The sequence below is a fragment of the Diadema antillarum genome, unplaced genomic scaffold (genome assembly GCF_040938485.1).
Source record: "Diadema antillarum isolate AM-2024a unplaced genomic scaffold, OU_Dant_1.0 seq00000292_RagTag, whole genome shotgun sequence".
In the NCBI taxonomy this organism is placed as follows: Eukaryota; Metazoa; Echinodermata; class Echinoidea; order Diadematoida; family Diadematidae; genus Diadema; species Diadema antillarum.
In genome coordinates, this window is record NW_027271318.1 from 319,256 (window position 1) to 342,919 (window position 23,664).

Consider the following 23,664-nt stretch of genomic DNA (forward strand, 5'->3'; position numbering starts at 1 on the left):
TAGAGGGAGGCAAACTGAAGAAACTCAAACCATGTACATTCTTGCTATTTTTGTTTTTGCTTTTGAAAGTATCCACTGAGAAAAACAAAATGTTGAATTTGTGCAACCTTGCAGTATCAGAAGGGAATGCAGTGAACTATTAAAAGGCATAATCATCTTGCAAGGATAAATTTACCTCTGCTCCAGATGATGATGACCATGAAAAAAGAAAATGCTACAATAGAAAATAAAGTATAATCCGAGTTGTTGCAAATATCATATCAATAGTTATCTAAATTTTATCATGGATGAAGACCAAGCCAGCAGAGCAGCAGGAATATACAATATATGTACATATTTTTAGCATTCTCTGCTTTAATACTTGTATGATGTATAACATAAACTTTAAGTTTGTGTGGATGACAACCGATATGTTTGTGTGTATTGATTGTGGAAGCTGTTGCCAGGACACCAGTAACTATAGTATACCACGATTGTCAGAAGCACTAGGCAACCAGTTCCACACTCTCTGTTTACATTTCTATGGACACCAGAATCATTCATCATTCATTTCTAGAGGAAATGAATTGGTTGGAAAGATTGAGCAAAGAATAAATACAGAAATACATATATAGATTATGGCTGATAGAGGTACAATTTTGTATGTAGGCAACCCCTATGCTAGGGGGTCCCTGATTTTGCTCACAAGTAGTTCAACTTGCACTGAAAAAACTTTTGATGACATTGATCTAAAAGCAGAATCGATTCAGTGGTGTCAAAAGTAAAGAAAGTTCAGTGTTTACAAGCTGTTACCCATAGATCGTTGTGAAAATAAGACTTTTTGATTACAGTACCCCAAACTTGGCATGGCAACTTTATTATTGACCTTGAACGCTTGTATAAATGGGATCTTTAAATATGAGTACTTAACTGATAAATTCTCAGACCATGTGTATCTGCAGCACTTGGCCTTTCATCATTTTCAAGCTGATGCAAGACACGTAAAATTGGAGAAATTAAAAAAAAGTTTAAAAAAAAGTAAGACTCACTGTGGGATCAGTTACAAGGGTATGCTATTTCTCCTTGGCCCAGAGGGAGGATTTGCTGGACCTTGGTCAATACAGGTGAATGCCATGAACCTCCAAAATGCTGTGTCTGCCTTTTCAAGCTTAGTTTTGTATTTTCTGATACTTACCATCTAACTTTACGGCTACTGTTTGATTTCCATTAAAGTCAGAGATTGTTGTTTGGCTGACCAGGAGCAGGTCGTGGAGCAATTTTTGCCTCAGGGCCCACCAGAGGCAAAAATAGATATGCAGCAGATACATGTACATTTGCTAGTGGGACTGGGGGGGGGGGGTCTTATTTAAACCCCTATAAAAGTATTAAGGGTAGATTTTGCTGGTACTTTGTAGTCACACCGGTCTTCTGTTGATTTAATACAGGAATTCTGGAGTATGAGTGTTTTTCTACTTAACCCTCTGATCACCACCTGCTTAAACTGCCTTGACATTGTACACAGCCAGGTTGCCGTTGGTAATGAAAGACTTTGATGAAATTTCCACCATGTGCTTTGCTGTGGTAGCTGTTGCTGTTGACAGATCATCTTGATGAGGTATCCACGAGTCTGATATTGCGAGCAAATCAAAAATTGGGAGCTTCCTGACCTGTGTGGGAACAGTGCTTCAAGAGAGCCCCAATGCGGCCGTCTGCCGTCGCAATTTCAGGTTGAAGCGCGGAAAAGTCGCATGAAAATAATCTGGAATCGCAGTCAGGTTTAAAAGTGTGTTGATTGGTGGTGTAATTTGACTCAGAAGATGGGGTGGTTTGGGTACAAGTGGGTGGGGTGCTGATGAAGTGAGGATTGTTGTGGAGTTACTTCAGCATTATGGAACTCTTTTAACCTGGTGGCTTTTATTATGTGCTGTACTGACTGATGCAAATTAACTATCTTCAGTAGTGGTATTCACACTCACGCAAAATTAGCAGCTGTTGAAAATTGATTTTTGCAACATAATGCAAAAATCTCTATTCTTGTGTGTGGACGCACGCACAAAAAATAGTTAACACTTGTGATACGTACTGATCATGACGCCAGTCTGACGGTCCCAGACCGGTAAAAATCACTGTTGGGCCAGTAACTTTTCAGGAATTGCCAAATCTACTGGTCTGACATGACCAGTAAAAAAGAAAAAGAAAAGAAATATGACATTGTCAGGGCCAGTCAAAAAAAAAAAGAAAAAGGAACAGGTCCACTAAATTTCAGGTTCAAACCAGTAAAAACTAGAGAAAGTGGATACATGTAGGCCTACAATGTATATCTACTGGTCTGATATTGACAGGTCAGACCAGTGGAAAAAAAAAATGGGTTTAGTGTGTAGCCCTGCATAACGTGATTCGAAAATCAATCCAGGTGATTTGTTTGATGATGATACATTCCTTCACTTCCTGTTACTGGTGAATATTACACATTTTTCATCTACAATGTGATATGAAACCTTGCAAAGATATTTGAATATGGTTGGTTCCAGGGGTGTAAGCCTTCTTTATCCCTTTTCACCCTAATCCAGCTGTGTCCCAGTTTTCATCAGAGCATGAAAGAAAGCTACATCCTTGTTACAGAGGTGGGGAGGGGGGTGAAGGGAGGGGACCTGTGGAGAAAAATATAAGGTGGTGCCAGCCACCAGTTTTATGTAACTGGAACATGGCAGCATAATTGAGATCAAGAAAGGTGACTTTCTTTTGGTGGTATAATTCTGCCGCCGCTCCGCCGAACTCCATTGGCCCAGATACAGAGCATGACCCCCCTTCTTGGGGAGAAAAAAGTTCGTCCTCAAGCTTCTCCCCCATCAGGAATGTATCGTAGGTGTTCTGAGTTCTGCTCAGGAGACTGCGAGCCTTTCAGAAAAATGAGATGCAGTGCCCATCTGCAGCTTGATGAAGAGACATTTCGATGATTGATTCACACATGAGGGAAATATTGCTCCAGATATAGACTGTCTCTCAACATACAACCACATGATTGCAATTCAAAAAATACACCAGTATGCATGCTTTCCAGCATAATTATAAATTGTGAGTGCACTATACACTACACTAAATATAATATGCCAACACAGTGCATACGCATTTTATCTAGACAAAGAATGAATATGGTTTCTATTTTTTTTTTTCATAACAAAGGTGAACCTGGTGAAAACTGTCATACAGCGAAAAGGAAAAAAAAAAAACTGAAAGTAGCTAAAAATGACTATGAAGATTTTTTTTATAAAGATGTCAGAGTGAATGTACATGCACTGCTGACAGTCATATAGAATATTGAAATTTCTCCTATTAAATCAGCCAATTGGATAACAACATACGTGTATCTGTTACACAAGTGACCCTTTCACTCCAGTTTTCAAATTGGCTTCAGTGAATAGAATTAAATGACACAATGAGCATTGTTCAAGATTCATAACAATTTTTGTAATGAAATGAGAAACATATTGCATTTTCAATTTCCAAAGGTTTTTTACTCACAACAGTGATATTGAGTCACATACACTTTAAATGATGATTAGACAAGGTTATTTTGCCATCTGCTTTTTCACAGCTCCTTCCATTATCAACAATATTGATTCTGTATTTGTCATAAAAGTCACAATATGTATAGTATTTCAGTTCACAGTATTTTCCTGGATTACAATGTTTGTTTGTGTGTGTGTGTGTGTGTGTGCGATTATGTGTTTTCAAATGCCTTATTGAAATTGCATTTTTGTTGGAAATGAAATGAAATGAAGTAAAATGAAAAAAAAAACATGCAATTTAGGAAATGCTTTTTTTTTCAATTTTCTGTTAGATATTCTGTCTTTAGACTGATTTTGAGCATGGTTAATTGAAGTCAACTTTTAAAATGAAGTGCACTGATTTTTGTCAACATAGTTTGCAATGCTGAAAAGAGAGTAAATTCAGTCAAATTAAGACCAGCTGTCACAACATCTACTCTAGCAATAATACTGTATGCATTTTCTGATACTGTAACAGGAACGTCAGGCCTTTTTTTTTTTTCTTTTTTGTTGTTGCAATGTTATTGCAACTACTCGTTTTGATAAAACCATCCCTAGATGTCTGAATTGCTGGTTTCAATTAAAGGTCAGGAGTGTTTTTCATCAAGGTGATGATATCCCTAGAGCTGTCACTGATCGTGTTGTTCTGTCATGCCAAAAGCCAGCGGGAGAGGTGTTTTTTTGGTATTCAGTGTCAGGGCGATAAATATTGAATATTTCCTGCAGAGAAAATGGTGGTGTAGAGTGTTAGAAGGCCCCCCTGCATGCATTTAATTTGATCCACGATAAGCTTGTTTACGCTGCGGATTAAATATTTCATCTCACATAGGGCCTGCCTACTATCTTTTTTGTATGTGTGTACGTGATAACCAGATTGAATTCCTGTCAAAAAATGGGGAAAAGCCTGAAATATGATAATTATCATAGTGTGTGGTGGCTGTGTAGTGTCAACCTTATCACCTGACCTGGTGAATATCAACTCTCAAAGTCGGAATTTGTGTGAAAGATGGGCAGGATATATAATGCAATGGATTACACATTTCAAGGTATCTAACACCCTGCATTAGCCAATCTGACCTTCTGCCTGTTGGCATCGCTTGATTTCACCAAAATATTCACACCTGCACTACATACATGTATTTTGATCTCTGCAGTTCTTGAATGAACCTAGAAGCCAATAGATTAGAAATCTGGTGACAGATTGTGAGCTGTGGTACTCACCCCAAAAGATCTTGGACCTACTTCACAACAATTAAGGAGTTTTGCAAATATTAAAGTGACAATGATATCGCAGGTGCCATGTTGACAACTTGAATCTTCACAGGTGATTGGCCATTGCCGAGTGGCTACCACAGGTGTAGCAAGAAAGTGTTGTTGCCAGTTGATTTCCACAGATACAGCAGCAGTGTAATGTTGCCATAGTTATAAATTGCTTTATTCAAAAGGGGCTTTGCCATGAAGACATTGTACTTGTGAAAGATGGAGGAGTACAAATTGATCAAAAGGGTTGATATGCTCACTGCTATTTATGCTTATTTAGAAACATCAAATATGTAAAGGGATTAAGTCCTGAATTTTGTGAACAACCACTGCTTTGATAGGGTGGCAAACCTTTGATGATTGCAGAACGTTGTAAATTGGTTTAAAAATGGTAAATGAAAGAAGCAAAGATTCACTTGCTGAAGATAGAGAATATGAGTAGATTAATATCTGCAATATTTCAAAGGATTCTAACTACCAATATTTCTCTCGTTATCTCTCTCCAGCTGTATTACATATCTGTAAATCTGTATGTATCCATCTATCCGTCATCAATCAAGCAATCCATCTGTTAATCTATTAATCTGTCCGTCCATCTAATCCTTATCTCTATAAATCTTTTTTTTTTTTCATCTGTCTATCTTTTTCTCTACTTTATTCATGTATTTCATCTCTTCATCCTTCCAGCTTTGTATGGACATGGGAAACCTGTTGCAGTTCCTGGAGAGCTCCCCCATGGGCAGCACGGCGATCAGCGACTTCCGCGATGAACAGTTTGTCCTGGTCGATGGCGTGCTGGTACTGGCAGACGTCGACGACCTCAGCAGCACGGAGCCGGACTGCGACAAGAACCTGCAGTGCCTCGTCGAAGGCAAGTCGGTCGGTGAGTTCGCATCTGCTTTGAAGTTTGATTCAGAAGAGCAAAGAAATGGGTGGGGCCTACCAAAATCCATCATGACAAAAACTATAAAAGTCGCCTACTGTTTGCACCATTTATTCCGCAAGGTTTTTATTTCGTGAGGTGGGGTCTATGTTGCAAATTTGAAGACATGCAAAATTATTAACTCTGATCTCAACATGAATGTGACATGCACCCATACTTTTCTCCCTTTAGTAGGGCCTACTGTATTCCTTGATCGTGAAGTTAACCACTCGCGAAATTGTCGGGAAGTCCTGATTCGTCAAGAATTAGAAACGCTGAGTATATATTGCATATACAGTATGTGAGAGACATAGTTCATATTATTAAAGAAGTCATATCTGTTGACAGAATACAAAAATACGATTATTTAGTATGGTCAGTGTAGATATTCACCACCTTAATTTTCATACTGGAAGTTTGGCATGCTGTGACTGTGGTCAATAATTCTGGCCTCCACTCTCGGCCCATAGGAAAGAAAAAGGGAAAGGATATAGCAAATACATTGCTGATGTTCACGTATTTAGAGATGACATGCTCACAACAGTTGCCCTACTGATTTTCGTCAGAATAAGGACAGTACCTGGCATTTATCAACAATACACTTTACTTGCCAAATGTTACATCATCTGCCCTCAGCATTCAAGATCAAAATTTTTTGGCTCTTCGTTCAGATTTCCTTGAGCATTTCGTCGAAAATCTAAAAATGGTATGTTGTAACTTCCCGAAGAGGATATCTTGATTTCACCAGGTGATGCTTCACTTGATTGCGCAATACACACATCATGCCATCGTGGATGGAGCACCCAAGATCCGAAGAAAAATGAAATGCTTTCAATGTAGGAGTACTGTAAAAGTGGAAATTTGCGTGGTGTTGAAATTTTCGCGCATTTCGCGCAATCCAAAACCAGCGCGAAAATAAAAGCATGCGAATATTTTTGCTTGCCATATGTTCCAGTAGTTGATGTCTGGATTCCATGGAATTATGTAAAAACACACGAAACTCTTCTAACCCAGCCGAGCGCGAAAAATCAGTTGGGCAAAAATATCCACTCTTACAGTTGTTTGGTGTGTTTGTTTGTGCTGTGTCGTAAACATGGGAAACCTTGAAAGTGAAAATACTTTTCTTTGTCAGTGCTCGCCCCTCCTTACCGGTGCATTTGAATTCATGTTGCTTTGTAATTGTATGAACTTGAAGATGTGTGTATTTGTGCATCTGTGTGTATGTGGGCATGGGTGTGTTATGTGTATGTCTGTGTGTGTGTTTGTGTGAGAGTGTGTCTGCTTGTCTGTGTGTGTATTTCTAGGTGTCCTTCAGTTTGTTATCAACTCAATCAATTTCGAGGAGAGAATCTAATAACTTCAATTCATCATCCTCCCTTTATGCCTTTTTTTTTTATCTCTCCAAATGGTGTATGGCAAAATTTTCACTCACAAAAATGAATATTAGCATAGCAGACAACAGGAGGAAGGAAAACCCATTTTCTCAGTTCTTCCCTTCCCTCCCTGTGGATAAAGACCTTGTTTCTCAGCGTGCAGGCTGTGAGTGAACATGCTGAGCTGTCCTAGTCTGTTGTGATAGGAAGTATGATGGGTGATTGAAACAGAGGAACGACTTGGCTATCACATCACACATAAGACTGTTTCTATTTTTGGTTTCTCTTTCTTTTGCCATATTTTGAAATGATTTTTTTGACACTATGAGAAAACTTCTTAAACCAGGCAAATCAAAATCTTGATGTTTATAAATTGATCTTCCTTTTTCTAGTTCCTCACATTCGAAAAACTTTCCCAAACAGTTTTTATTTTTGTGTGGTGGCAGTGAGTCACACAAGAATGGAAAAAGTGTATGATAGTAATTGTTATAGACCAGTTTCTAATAGCTACAGAGCATGTAAATTGCATTTGCACAATATGTGGACAATAATCGTGCAAATCATTATTACAATATTGATGTTATCATAAACCATAATTAGATTGATTACATTGTATTTCCTAGTTCCCCCGTCCACTGTGGAATTACATTGTAGATGGTCATAGAAGTAGACATAAACATTCAAAATACATTTTGACTTCATTATTTTGAACAGGCATTCATCCATACATATATATATAAAAAATAACACACACACAACTTAAAAAACCAGGGGTATCGTAGAACACCAAGTTGTAAGCAGCAAGGCTATTTTGAGCTGAAGAAAGAGAGCATTGAATATATGTTTGTGTGCATATACCTGTATATCATATCATTTCATATCATATCATATATCATATCATATCATATCATATCATATCATATCATATCATATCATATCATATCATATCATATATTATATATCATATCATATCATATCATATCATATATCATATCATATCATATCATATCATATCATATCATATCATACCATATCATATCATATCATATATCATATCATCTTGAATCATATCATATCATCTTGTATCATATCATGTTATATCCAGTACGCTGATACACAAGATGGCCTGTACTGTATTGAAAGAAGAAGATATCATATCATATCATATCATATCATAACCAGTAGGCTTATACAACACAAGGTGGCCTGTACTTTATTGAAAGAGGAAGATATATCATATGATTTATCGTATTCTTCATATCATATCATACCATACCATACCATACCATACATCATGTTGTGTTGTGTCATGTTGTATAATTGTATCTTATTGTATGGTATTGCATTGTATTGCACCATATCATATCATATCATATCGTATCATATCATATCATACAATTGTATATCCAAATGAGCTTAGGTAGGGTGACTGGTGGGTTGAGAGAGGGAGAGAGAGAAAGGGGATCAGAGTATAGAGGAGTGTCTAGAGGAAGTCACCTGTCCTTGTCCAGGTCCCCGTTCCCCTCCACCATGGGTGGAATCTGCCTTTAACTTCCATCTTTTCCTGAAGGGAGAAGCTTTGTTGACGTGTGTTTTGACAGGTGTGTGGGCGAGTGTGGGGCAAGTGTCAACACATGGCGCTGTACGCACGACAACGAAAGAGAAACATTCCAGCACAGGTGATCCAGTGTCCTAGGGAATTAGTGAGAAGAGCAATGAATGAACATTGGGTTGTATGAAGTGTTTGAGTCATAGATCTTTCTGTTCGATGGTGCACAGGATTTATAAAATGCAATCACCTGAGCATTATGACAGCAAATACTACATGTATATCCTTGCCCCCCCCCCCCCCCCCCACTTCCTCTCCTTCCTTTGTATGCAGTACTTTGGTAATGATGACATTAATGATTGCTCAAGGGAAATTAATGTGGTTGTTACCAACAGGTGGTTACTATGGCAGGTTTGCCTGTGTAGAGTATCAGAGCGTGATGTTATAGCCATTCATCACCTTGGATACTGGTTCTAAACAACCTCACCTGGCCTAAAGGTTTATCTTACAATATGTGGGATGTGCATCTACAATGTCATCACTTCAGCACTTTGTTTACATACAGTGTGTACATTATACAAACATGTTATACATTGTTTAATCATGACTTTATTCAAGTTCAAGTAAGTGTGAGAATAACAAATATACAAAAGAACCAGGTCCACCGTTTCATTCAAAACGAATGGCAGGTTTAGACACGTACATGGGGATACAAAACAACAATATTAGAGTTTGCATTATTGCAACCCATATCACACATAGAATATCAGATATTACCGGTGATCAATCAATAAAAACAATCAATACATAATACTATTTCTGTGTTACATTAACAGCAGTGATGTAGTTATCATCCGCAGTATTAATACAATAATCCGCATTAAAATATAATATAATAAATTATACAAATACACATATAGGCCTATATATATGCATATACATACATATACACACACATACATATATACAAAAAAAACCCCACATAAACCTTATTGTCATCATCATCTCATCAAATCTTCACCAACGTTAATCTTTATTTGGCTCTGTGCCCCATACCCCTACCACATTATCAGAACCCATCTTATTTACAACTATCAATCTTTTTCAACCTAAAACCAAAAACTATAAACAAACATTTCTACATTTTTTTTTTCAATTACCCATTCACCCATAATATTACAGTGCATCAATACTAATCTCATCTCAACTTTCCAAACATATCATTTAACCTCAAATTCCTTTCCTTTCCCAACAAAAAACAAAACATAAAAAATGCGAAATCCAAACCAGCCGCAGCGGCAGAATAAGCTTTCACCCGCTATCCCCATCTCATACCTGCGGCTACCCTTCTCCTCCCCCCCCCCCCTCTCCCGGGGAAAAAAAAAAATCTACAGCCAATACCACATATAAACCGTAAATATTTGCGCCTGTATATTATACAAACAGTAAATATCTATATCAATAATTATAACATACCTCAAACAATATTCTACAATTATATCACATACATAACACATGATTACAAACATGTGTCTTACAGACCGGCAAACATATTCCTGTACTTCCACGTCGGCTTCATAGTGGGTGCGAATATTGCATAACTAATAAGTCATGGATCTAGGTGCCGTACCTCCCCCCAAGCTCTCTCTTTCCTGGCATAAAATATTGAAAAAGAGGAGAGTATGGCGAGTTTAGAGAGTGTCTGGAAAAATTCGTTTGGACGAATCTTTGAACCTGTTGTTCTCAGAATTCGCTTTAAACGGCTTTTGTTCCCCCGGTCTATTAGGCCCCTTGCCCCGACTTCTATCGCGTGGAATGACACTGAGTAGCCCTTATCCTAGATGTCCCGCACAATTGAATTATACTTTTCTACTTTTCTTTGATGTGCATCCTTGAGGTTCATTTCAAAGGGAACAGTTAGTTCAACAATCGTGATATCTTGTTCTTCCTTAAGGATAACTAAATCTGGGCGCAAACTTGTAGTGAGAATATGGGGAGGTATGGTGCCCCCGGCGATTAAGTGCCCCTCTAAGTCAGTGTAAATCGTCCCGTTGGACAGATTTTCAAGAAATGTTTTATACATATACCTCAGCAGGTTGTTATGACGCCACTCGTATCTATCTAGAAAAACTGGGCAGTTTGAAAGTATATGATGCAAAGTGCCAGTGGTGCCCGGGCAGAAGACACATTTATCACTGAGGCGTTTACCCCAGGTGTGCAAGTTTGTGTAGGAGGGCAGAGAATCTATACACGCATTGATAATGAAACTGAGAACTCTTTTGGGGAGGTTATACATGATCGATTTCCATGTTAGATTCTCATTTTCCAGTAACAGTAATGATGTGAATTTCCCCTGCACTAAGAGTGGCGCTACTCGATCAGTCCAGTATTTCACTGTATCCTCCTCTATTACCTGCTTAACCATTTTCTTTACTGCGTTCCATGAGCTTGTCTGCACATTAACTAAATTTTCCACTTTACCATGAGTTACGTTACAATTCACAACAGTGGACTGTTTACGTGCCCAATTTGACTCTCTTTCAATGGCGGAGTCAATCGCTTGGTTAACGACACTATCAGCTTTGACTCTCGATCTGGTGAAAGCTAGAGATTGAGACTGGCGGTAGATGTCAGATAGGCTGGGGATGTTGAGACCATGGGGTAAGTGAACAATGGCGATGTTAGCACCACGAGCGGGAACACCTAACCATTTTTTCAGATATTTGTCGGTCATTACATCGAGTTTATCTAGGTGGGTCTTTTGCAGTGTATGAACTGTAAGCAAAAAACGGATAGAATTTAGCAGGTAACGTGAATAGATGGCGACCTTAAACTCCGGACGGACACATGTTTCTTCAATTCTTTGCATCTTGACCATTATTTCATTGTGAACGAACTCGCATACTTCGGCTGGTTTGCCACTAAAACAAATATGCGAACCCAGAAATTTATGAGACTTTTCTTTGATTGAACGAATACGTTCAGAGCCGATTGAATAGTCAATCTCTTTAGGGACACCACCGCAGATAGAAAGACTGCAGCATTTGGAAGGTTTTAGTTTGAGTCCCATTGACGCTGTGTATGAGTGCAATTGGTCAATTATTTTTTGATGTTGTACTTTGTTGTTCGTGATCAAATTAAAATCGTCTGCGTACGGAGTTGTTATGATTCTGGTGCCATTCAGATCATACCCCAGTCTATCCTTCATCTGTCCGAGATATTCGATAAGGGGGTTGAAACATAACAGAAAAATCATAGGTGAGAGGGGGTCTCCCTGAAACACGCCTTTTTTAAACGTGAAAGGTTGAGACAGCCATTTGTTACCTTTTACACTACCTTGCAATCTACCGTACAGATTGTCGATGTACACCGATAGATTGGTTGGTACATGAAAACGATGCAAGGAATGGGATATCAACTCGTGGCCAACACTCCCAAAAGCATCCGCCAGATCGAAAAACGTTAGATGCACTGTGCGTTTCTTGGCTTTACTGTGCGCAATTATTTCATGTAAGACTTGATTATGCTCGACACAACCATTAACTCCATTGATGAAAGCCTTCTGCACATTCGAGTCAATGAAACAATTTGTAGTCAGATAACATGCTAGACGGTTTGCGAGTATTTGGTGGAAAATTTTACTTACACAAGAAGTTAACGAAATCATTGTGAAATTTTCCGGTACATTTGTATCCCCGGCCTTATGTATCAGCGTTGCTTGGCAACAGGACCAGCTCTCAGGGGGGTCATTTGTTTCAAGAAGTAGTTGAGAAAATAGAGTGGCCAAAAAATGGTGAACACAAGGAGTATTTCTAAGCAAGCCGTACATAAGGCCATCTGGCCCGGGAGAGGAAGAAGCCTTCTTGGCTTGTAATACTAATTTCACTTGTTTAGGTGTAACCGGGGTTAAATCAAATTCATAATTTCTTTCATCTACGTTTATGTATGGGAACCATTGGAGCTGATTAAAATCGATATGCTCAGCTCGGGAGTATCTTTGTGGATAATACTCATCTGCCATTTCTTTCGAGAAGGAAATATTGGGGGTAGCTTTATTAAAGTCTCCGTTACATACTTGTTTTGAGAAGTTCCAGAAGTCTTTTCTGTAGAGATTTTCCTGGTAGGCTGCCGTTTTTCCAGCTTTCCTTTTGTCAGATCGCTTTTTCAGAAAAGATACTGCTTTAACTGCTGACCGAAAGTTTTTTCTGTCTTCCTCAGTGCTTTCCTTGCCAAATGCTTTTCGACGGAGAATGTTTTTCTTTTTTCGCGCGTCAGCTAGAGTTTTTGGTTCATGTTCGACGTATGCTCGTGAGTTGTTTTCTTTGACGAAGTCGGGTTGCGAAGCGAAGTAGCCGAAGACGGTATGGCTGAAAGAGTCGGCGGCCTCCTTGGGGGTCAAGATGCGGTGATTTAGGTCACGATGAATAGGTGCTATGAGTTCTTTCAGCTCATTGTTCCTTTGCTGCCATTCATTCCTCTCATACTGTGGGATGGCTAAGCGAGTGAAAGCCTCAGTCTGAGCTATGTAGATGATTAGCAGCAGGACGACGGAATGCAGTATACCTTTGCGGCCCATTATGCACTTGCGAAGCTTGATCACGTGGTCAGCTAGGTGGCGCCACTAAAACCTTTGATAAGGTAGCAGCTGGAAAGGTAGGGGGCTGACGGCGATCGGCTAGTGGGGTTGGTCAGCGGGTCGTCACCTTGAGCACCCGTTATGGTCGTTGTAATTTCCGAATAAGAAAATACGGAATGTTCTGCCGATATTTTCTCAAATATCAACCGATAACATATCAAATTCAACGACGGATTAAAATGTTGAGACACTCACCAAAACAGTGATAACAATAACGATGTCGGCGGGCGCGGTCAAATCCGGAATTTTGGGCAAAATTTTGCAGCGGTGAAGAACCTTTCCGAGATTGCCGTTGCGCCCTCTATACATAACATTGTATTTGTACATACTGTAAAACCAGAAATATTTGTGGCATGAAATTTTTGCAAATTGAAACTCAGTGCCCTTTTTGCGGCATGAAATTTTTTTGAATTGCCACTGGCATTCAGTGCATTTTAATTCCATGAATCTTGGCTATCGTGAAATTTGTGAAATTAAATGCACAGGAAAATTTCTGGTTTTTACAGTACATTTAGCCTACATTATATTAATATTATTCATATTCATATATATTTCCATTCGCGTCTGTTTTACATCTGAATTGCAGTCAAGTGTGCCAGCAACATGAAGTGTGGGGGACTCAACGCCCATCTCAACCTGCAGCGGGCCTACGACGTCTTCATCGGGCCACTTCTTAGCCACCAGGTGCCCACCCCGCTCCAGGCCGCCACTCGGCGGCTCCTCAAGTCCCTCAGGCGGGGCGACCTCGACGCCGAGGGTATGGTGTACCGGCTGAAGAACCTGCAGTCGGTCCCTTGACCACTCCATCCTGCCCCCCTGCACAGTGGTCAACCCACAACGGGTGAGTTACATGTAGGTGGTGGACAAACACACTTTTGTGTTCATATTTCATACAGACAGAGAGATAAGATCTTCCAATAGTGTATGTTGACTTTGTGTTTTTATTTGTTCAACTGCATTCATGTGAAATCCAGGAAGATTTGTGTCCTGGAAGCCTGCACATAATTTTAGGTAAAAACTATAGCAGTGGTGTGGTGTGTTTTCTTTTTCTTTTCTTTTATGTTAGTTTTTTTTTTTAACTTTCTGCATTTTAATGTGTTCCTCAAGAATATTTGAATACACAAGTAGGTGAGAGTCAGATTTTGACAAATATTGTACCCCCCCCCCCCCACCAAAATTATAATAATTGAAGTTCTGGAAATACCAACAAATGAAAAAAGTCTTCACCAGTTCTCTGAGCACTGTTTCACGTAGTAACCTGACAAACATCACAAGCTCTTGTACAAGTAAATATGTAAGGAATGAAGGCATTGCAAGACTAATCAGATTTCCTGAAAATCTTTGTGCAATCTGCAAGAAAAATCAGACATGTTTGAGAATATGATAAGATATCATTGCAAAGAATATGGAAAGAAAAACAAGAATATTGATTTCGTACTCATGAAATGGGAAATGGTGTTGTGTGTAATTTCAAAAACAGATCTCATTCCACATTTTCAAAAACATACGTAGACCAGTCTCAGAATTAATCAGAGGGCTATGCACAGTTCTTTACAAAGGGAAGCTTGGACAAAAGTATAAATGAACCATAACTGAGCTGTCACACACCTGTACATTGCAATAGAGGGGGAAGCAAACAAACAAATATCTGCTAACATATGAAAATACTGACAGTTACTGGATACATGTATATCAAATATTCATCAATTTATTGGAAAACAATGCAAAACTCTCTCAGACGTAGCATCAAAATATGGAAAGGAAAAAAGAGAAAAGATTTGTCGATGGCTCCGTCAAGTCATGGAGGAGTGGTGCACAATCCAGGACCTTTGAGTATGCGTTGCAGCATTCTGTCATTTAGGTGTAAAGCGGATTTACAGGTGTGTGGTCGTCAACAGAAGGGGACATAAGCATGACGTTGCGTCCCGCCGTCGGTCGCGCCACCCGCCCTTTCAGCTCAGTCAGGGTTGGGATGGGGTTCAAGTTCACGCCACCCCTCTGGCGGCAGACCAGACTGTAAACGAGATAAGCAGGAATTCTTGCGATTCCCTTCATGCTCCTCGATCATCCTGCATAAACGTATCCATTCATCCCCTTAATTGAGAGCTATGTGGTTTTTTGGCGAGGCGACGAGCATCAGACGGGCAAACGGATAAACACGTACCTGGCAGGTCTGCTTTGTATTTTACCTTGCCATGCTTGGAGCCAAAACTAATGATGCGTAAATGTCACATGTTTGGCTCCTCTTGACGGAAGAAAATAAAGAAAGAGAAAAGAAGCTGGATATCTATGCAATATTTCACTTTACAGTATTCGGATAGTAATAGGACAGAACCATCAGTAGGTTTATATCCTTCTTTTTTATTATTTTAATGGAATCAAAAACTGCAAAATCGTAAGTGCACTCATTCCCACATTTCTGTAGAAAATCTAAAAACTCTTTCAAATTAGATCCATTGTCATTATTCCTGTTCCATACCTGCTGGGTCTGCCATTACCCAACCCTCTATCTTCCCTTGAAAACGGGCCAAGAGGCAAAACCACAAGGAAGTACACAAAATTCAAATGACTTTGGATTCAAATACCTTTCCGTCATTGGACTTTAAAGTTCCTGTGTCCCTTTTGCAACCCTGAAAATTAGATTCCTTTCCTAAGCTGGTACATGTGTATATTGTAGAGATACATTTGTAGGTAATTTGGACCTTTCCTCAGAATAACAAAACTGCAAATTTCTGTATGATGGAGTGGGAATATGGACTGTAGATATCCAGTGAATTGATTCTATCTTCAAAAAAGATTCCAACCGTTATTCTCGGTTCAAGAAAGGAGTGTACTATGAAGTGACATGGGGTTAGTTTTTCATTTCTTTTACAAAAACTCTGAGGTTTGTAACTGTAAGGTTTCAAAGACGATGTTGGGAGACATTATTTTTCAACCATGCAAAATTTTATGACTTTTCCAAAGGGGATATTTAACCTTTAAGGGACAGGAAATAGTCATCCTGAAGCTAACAGTAAGATTTGTATACATACATTCAGGGGCGGATGTACAGAGAGCTCCATAACGGAATGAATCAATCAATATCCCCATCATCCACTGACTGACAGCCAGTCATTGGTTCCCTGCCAACTGTATTTCTGTCAGCTTGATATGACAAACACAAATAAAAATCTTCAGTCTGAAACATTTGTCCAAATCAATTTGAAATATATCATGCGCACAGACTCAGAGGTATAGATGTACAATGGACTTACATACATCACCCCCCCCCCCCCCACCAAAAAAAAAAAAAAATATATATATATATATATATATATATTTCATTTGTTGCTGCACATTCCACTTGAATGTTCAAATATACAAAATCATGAAATGTGATATTTCCTGTCAAGAAGTATACTTGAACATACTACTTGAATGTACATACATGCACATGCACACACATTATCTGACCGACTACCCAGCTCAAAATGCACAAAAAGTAGACCAAAATAAATGTCCACTTTTCTACATAGTTTAAAGAAGTACAATGTAAGCTCTAAGCTTTAAACATATAACTTGTTCAAATTTTGACCACTCTAACCCATTCAAAACATGCTTGAAATAAGAGAGAGTTAGGAGATGCAGTTGCATAGAAAAAAAGGGAGAAAATAGGATTTAAAGATTAGGGTCACTCAGGCATGCTGTGCAAAAGTACACTGTATCAATGAAAATATACGTGTACAATATAATCTATTTCGCAGTGAAAGCAGTATCAGTCGAAAAAAGATATGTGCCAGAAAAACTGCTAGTATCTCAATTTCTGTTTTGTTTTAAGCTGCCAAATTTTTACAGTAGGTAGAGAAAAGATTACTCTCCCAGGTATAGAGACAGACTTTAAAGATTTGAGTCTTTAAACCTAAATGATTATTTTGGTCCATTACAGAGAATTCTAATCTTCGAGTCTTTGTGGGTTTTGAGCTGGGTGGTCACATGATCTGTGTGTGTGTATACAAATGTATTAATATACGTGACCTTTCACTATTTCTTACTTGAGACATGTTGTCATGTGCGTGAAGATTACGCAGACAATGAGAGGAAATGTAAAGAACAAGAGAAGTTCCTACTGCCAAACCTAAGATGTGTCTGGTCTGACTAGGCTTTGACATGTGCCCTCCCGACGCGAGTTGCCATGGTTGCAGATTGCATCGTACTGAAGATAAACCTTGGACGACTTCCAAATAGAAAATTGTTTACAAAGGAAAACAAACACGTCGCTGAAAAGACAACAAAACAAATAAAAAAGAACTGCAGCTCAACACAGTCCTTATACATATGCCGTCACACCCCTTTGTGCAGTTGGCAATTTGCCAACACGTCTAGCCAGTGATTATATAACGATAATAAGTCTACTGACCAATTTCACAATCATCTCACTGTGGCTGGATGGCTGCCCAAACCAAGTCAATCAAATTCCTTTCTGAAAGAACAAAACAAAGTTGCAGAGCTGACCAGATAGAGTTCTTTTGCCCTTTATTTAGCAGAAAGCTACAAAGCCGCCCCAATCATTGTGTAATCGTACCCTTTTATTGTGCATGGCAATTTGCCAACACATCCAGTCGATTATCTCATTGCAATATTGAGTGGGTCAACTCCACTTTTTTTCTTTTCTTTTTTCTTTTTTGTGCTGGCACACAAACTAGTATTAATTGTGTGGGCAATTTTGTCATTATCCAATCACAGCCACTAAGAGTATTGCTAGTCATTACTCTCATCTAAGACTTAAGCAGTTGTCCTGCCTGTAAAGAGCTTGATGGGACTAAAGAACAGTAACTACTCTTATTAATCACATTTGTTGAAGTGATGTACAGTGCTGTTGGCCCCTCTTTGCACAATTTTCAATTTCTTTTCCCAGAAAGGAACAGTCAAGAGAAAAGGAAAATTTATTCATCAGTTCTGTGAATAAGGAAGCCAGTTTTGTCATCTTTCCTTTTTCCTTTTTGCTAGTATAAACATCTGTCTGTTATATTTGCCACTAGCAATGTCATTTTTATGAACTTCATTGCTGGCTTCACGCCATTGTTACATTCTGTGAGGAGCTGTGTGTGCATCCTGCCTGACGTTATTTCCTCAAGAAAAATGCTGCTGTGCTATTTTTGGTCACACACTTTTTATGAAATACCATCATGTGCCATTTTTTTTACCCCCCAAGACATTGACTTCTGTTGTTTGAGAACTGATAGTGTTGGAAGACTCCTCTTTTCGTAGGCATCCACGAATTGGCGTTCCTTACACGTATCATTTTTCTCCCAACAGATGGCGGAGAGGATGCATGTTTTGACAACTGGCTTGGGCCCCGCCTGGAGACGGCTGAAGCTCGCAAAGGATGCTGGGAATATGACGCCGCGGGGAGACACGAGCATGAGGTCACGGCTGAGGCGAGGAAATCGTACCTGCCCCCCGGTGACAACCCAAGCACCTTTTTACCAGCGTTTGCCAAAAAACATCTCAAGTATGCGTGGAATGCAACAGGAGCTGAAAGAAGAAGATAAGAAGTCAACAGGAAGCTGAATGTTATTCTCCCAAACCTCCCCCCCCCCACCCCGACCCACGCTAGAGGAAGTGACAGGGAACATACACTGTAGTGACGGATGTTGTACTTCGTGAGGGGATCGGAGGTCTACCATGTTTTAGGAGTTGACACCAGTCATGGTGGAAGAAGAAAATACATGTTTGAAACCAAAACTTGGGCTGTCTATGGTTTTCTATCTGTCATCATGGGTGAAGTGCTGAGGTCGTTGACCCCCAAAGACCTGCTAAAGACCTGATAGGATGGGGAAACATTCTCTGCCCACCGGGGTATGTTCAATACTCTGAATAGCGCCCACGTCAGCCATGTGCCAGCGAATATCAAAGCGAAGGCTCATCGGTAAAGGTCGACTCCAGTGGAGATCCTTCGGCTGTGTGTATGCTTACATAGAAGATCAGTGATAAAGCTGTACACAGTTTGTTACACAGATTCTCAAATATACCCAAACTGGGCCCACCTTCCCACTCCATGAATCCCCATGCTATGGATCTTTAAGGCTACGTCCGTCGGATATCAGCCCCCCATAATCCGTCATTTTACAGGAGGTTAGACAGACAGGGAAGTGGTTTCATCATGAAGATGCAAGGAGCAATAACATTATCTGTTTAAGTGAACATTTTCTGTGTTTTGTTTTTTGGTTGTGGTGGCTTTGTTTCGCCCTCTTGTGAGATTTGTTTTAAGCATCAACTATCAGAGTGTTGAATGCATTGTCATTAGTGAGCTATGAGTGGGATTCCTATGTAGGTCAATGTACCCTACACCTGTCCCAAATAAACATAGAAAAAGAAATGAGCAACATGACTGAATGAACCAAACATAAATAATCCCTAAATAAAGAAATAAAAAAATCAAAGTTTGATTTTTTTTTATCAGCAACAACATGAAACAGTGTTATTTGTTTCCCAAGAAAAAAGAAAGAGATGATATCTGCTCGTTGATGACTGTGTCACTGATGTATTCGTGGGTAAAGTGGGGTGGAGTCAATGTAGTAGCATCGTTGGTGGAAGGACAATCAAGAAAACTTTCACAAACTGTATGGCTTCTGTTTTGGGGTGAGAGAAAGAGAGGGAGAGAGGTTTGGAGTTGAGACTAGTCAGTCTTCTATGATTAGATAGGTAGGAAACCAAACTAAGACAGTCATATCTATTCTCAGTTGACAAGCAAATGGGCATAAGACACATGGTCAAAAGTATATAGATGTAACAAAGCCCTTCTGCTTGTCAACTGACAATGTTATCACACCAAAGTCAGCTGTGCTTGTGCTATTTATTATTCTCTGTATTTAGATGTATTCCTGGCACAGCGCCATTTGGAATGTTATGATTACTGCAATGATGTGTGATTTGAGCCTAAGACTAAAAGACTCCTGTCATTTTATGCATGAGCCTTTGTATCAAAAGCTTAAATGAGCTCCAGCTTAATAATGCCTAGATCAGAGTTGATGTGCCCTTCTGTGATTCCAGCTTTGCATGCTGAATTTTATATTTGTAGTGACTTGCAGGAAAAAAATTCGATATAAAACACAAAGAAATCAAGTGTGTTACATGTGTATGCTTCCTGCTCGTTACATTTCATACCACAGTATGTCAGGTCAGTCAAACGTGAGCATGAACATTTAATTTGTAGGCTTGAGAGATCCTACTTCTTGATCATAGTCAAGAAATTATGATGAAAACCATTTTTGATTGGTTTGCCCAGAAACCAAAGTCTCAGTGAATAATCTACTGCAGTTTTTTTTAGGTATTGGGGTCTCAATTTTCAAAGTCTTTTCTGTAATTACATGTATTGTCTGCAGTTATTGTGACAAAATGTTTGCGAATGCAGCAAATGACTGAAATATCAGCCATGAGGGCTAATGAATAGATACTGTAATTGATGTGTGACTTAGTCGTTTATCTCATTCTAATCACAATGGAGCTTGAATGAAAAGCATCAGTGCTCTTTCTATTTGTTTACTCCTTTGATGAGGCAAAACAAGTATGAAAGGGTACTGCAGTAGTTTAGGTCACAGAAAACAAGCACGGAAATTAAAAGATTTATCAGTTGTCGTTTTAATTTTGCTTCATGTGTGAAGGGTTTTGTTTGCAAGGGGGTATTTATTTGATGCCAGTAGTGCACGACCCCTTGTGCATCATTGTTATTCGAGTTGCCATGCTTGATGCATTCATTCCAAGACATCAATCATCAATAACAGATTTTGCAAGGGATTGACTTGTGAAAACAGCAACAGGATTCACAGGAAAAGGTCTTACCACCTTTCCTTTCTAACTTCATGTCAATTTTCTTTGGTTCTCTGTTTTGTGCTTGACCCCAAAGGGGACAGCATTCTTTGTTCAGTCTCAAGGTGATTCTGTAATTATTACGTCAAGCCACTTTAGCATTTTTAAAGATCTGTTTGATAAGTTTTTAATGGTTACCCCCCCCCCCAAAAAAAAAAAAGGGGGGGGGGGAGGAAAAAGAAGGAACTGACCTAAAACTATGAACATCATAATTTGATTGTTAGTTCAGGCTAAATAGGGAAAGTTTTGTGAATGTATGTACCTGATTTTGATATGAGTTACTATTTATGCATTCTGAAAATGCATGGCATTATATGTTTTTGACATCTTTACATCATTATTTCATAGCTTTGAATGCTTATCTTACACAGAGCCTATACTTTGCAGTGTAAAGAGGGAGGCATGTATTTAGTAATGCCAAGTTCACAAAATTTGGTATCAAGTTTATCAAATCACAAGTGTGGGTTTTTTTTTCTCAAATTTCCTAAGTTTCTGTGTTGTTTGTTTGCAATAATTGTCGAGAGTAATTGTTGGGAATGAATATGCAGTAAATGTAAATCACTATGTAGCATTGGAGTTTTGTAGAACATCTAACAAGTAACCTATAATACCTTTCATTTATTCTTATAGCCATGTGGGACAATGTCATTACATATCAATATTTTTATTTGTTAAAGAATTATGTTTCAGTAATTTAATTTCTGATGTGTTTTTCTGTGGGCAATATGTGGCACAATGTGGAAATATTTCTAAATTTTGTGCTCCACTGAACTGCTGTGAAGATTAAAAGGCACCATATTTTTAAGATATTGTGTGCAGAGATACTGATGATGTGAAAATTGTAAACAAGCAAAGCTTTCTGAAATTGGTCCAGTGGGATCAAAAAGTAATAGAGATAAAGATTTCTTTGTTTTTTCTTTGTATATTCGCTATAGTGTCTGTCATATCTGAAAGTTTTGTGAAGTGTGATGGAAATTTTGCAATGCTTTGTCATGTGGGGTTGGTTTCCCAAAACTTTTGTGCAACGTTGAAAATATATAAAGCATAGAGAGTTTATTAGCATAATCTTTTAGTTCACTGCAAATTATTCCAAGTCACTGCACAGAATCTCCATTAACATGAAATCCGTGTGACATCCACCACACATGTATGTTATGAGGGGTCTGATGTCTCTTTGTCCATTCTTTCATAATGTTTTTTATCAAGTGACTCCATTTTAATAAAACAGACTTTTTTGTGTGTAAAGCTGTACTGACAGACACTTGCTTAGTTCATTTTGATCTGAGAAACAAGATGGAAAATAGGAAAAAGCAAATGGAGGCACATTGAAGCAGAGGTCACCTGTATTTTTCCAGGTCCTTTATTTGATGTGTACCCCCCCCCCCCAATTTGACGTCTGTGCTTTTCTCCAAGGGACTTGTTAAGGCCAGATTCTCTCTGCAGCTTGGCGATTGGACATTAAATGTAACTGACTGTAAAGTGCCATCAGTATGCTTACCAGCATGGCAATATCAGGGATTGCTGAAGAAACAAAGTTTATGATGTAAACCTAATGTAGTTCATGAAAAAGCAGGCAAATGTTGTTGTTGTTGTTTTTTTTTTTACTGTAAGTCATCAACCTCTTCCCCCCCCCCCCCCCGAAGAAAAAGAAAAGAAAAGAAGAAATGTACATGCTATTAGAATTATGAATTGCATAGATTCTTTGCATGTGCTTTTAGTAATAGTGTCATACTGCTTGTTGAGAGTAGGAGGGGCACTGGCGTGATATACTCCTGTATTGTGTGCAACTTTCTTGTCCTCACTTGGCAAATATGGGATGAAATATATTTAAAAATAAATTGCTACATTTTAAGCATTGATTTGTACTAGATATTTACTTTTTTATGGGGGAGGGGGAGGAGGGCAGGGGAGAGGGCTGGTATGTGTCTGTTTCAAGTAATTTACTTCTAAAAGAAAAGAGGGATAGAGATAGAAAACGATGGTTAAAACTGTAGATACATGTACTGATGATGTGCACGGCTGTCATTTGTGCAGCAAATGTTGAGCAGTTGAACCTTGTTGGAGGTATTTACAAGCAGTCAGTGAGGACTGGTTGTTACATGAGCTTAGTATGTTATATTAGTTTGTATGTTTTCCATGTTCAGTGTTGATGACATTCCAGGCTTAAGGTGGGGGGGGGGGGGGTGTGCATGAACAAGCCAATTTTCTCACAAATAAAATGAGAGGTCTTTTCATGGACGGATGAACTTGGTTGTCGAGTGTCACATTGCGAGATCTTGTTAAAGAGCTGGAGGCTGGATTTCAGTCAGTAAAAGAGTTAAAGGGAAGCAGTCCTGAGATTTTCACTGTACTGATAATTAAGAAGAGTAAAAAATATAACCTTTCACCAATTTATACGCGTGGACATCAAAAATTGTCTTCGTACGCGATTTTTAAAAAATAATTCCTGCAAGCGATCGTGTAAGAGCCTGCCAAAAGGTGCAACGTCATTGATGCCCTACTCTTAAGTTGACAGCCGTGCCTCAGAAAACCATTTTAAGTGTTCAAAA

General features: G+C 38.9%; 1 protein-coding gene across 1 annotated transcript in view; it reads left to right on the top strand.

Moving 5' to 3' along the window:
• Nucleotides 1–18,841, top strand: part of LOC139730107 (extracellular tyrosine-protein kinase PKDCC-like) — a 61,886-nt gene extending 43,045 nt beyond the window's left edge. The window contains exons 3-5 of the mRNA XM_071641011.1: nucleotides 5,475–5,670; nucleotides 13,854–14,108; nucleotides 18,563–18,841. Coding sequence (XP_071497112.1) covers nucleotides 5,475–5,670; nucleotides 13,854–14,065 — 408 coding nt within the window. The 3' untranslated portion in view covers nucleotides 14,066–14,108; nucleotides 18,563–18,841. The remainder of the gene's footprint in view (nucleotides 1–5,474; nucleotides 5,671–13,853; nucleotides 14,109–18,562) is intronic.
• The last annotated feature ends 4,823 nt before the right edge of the window (nucleotides 18,842–23,664 follow it).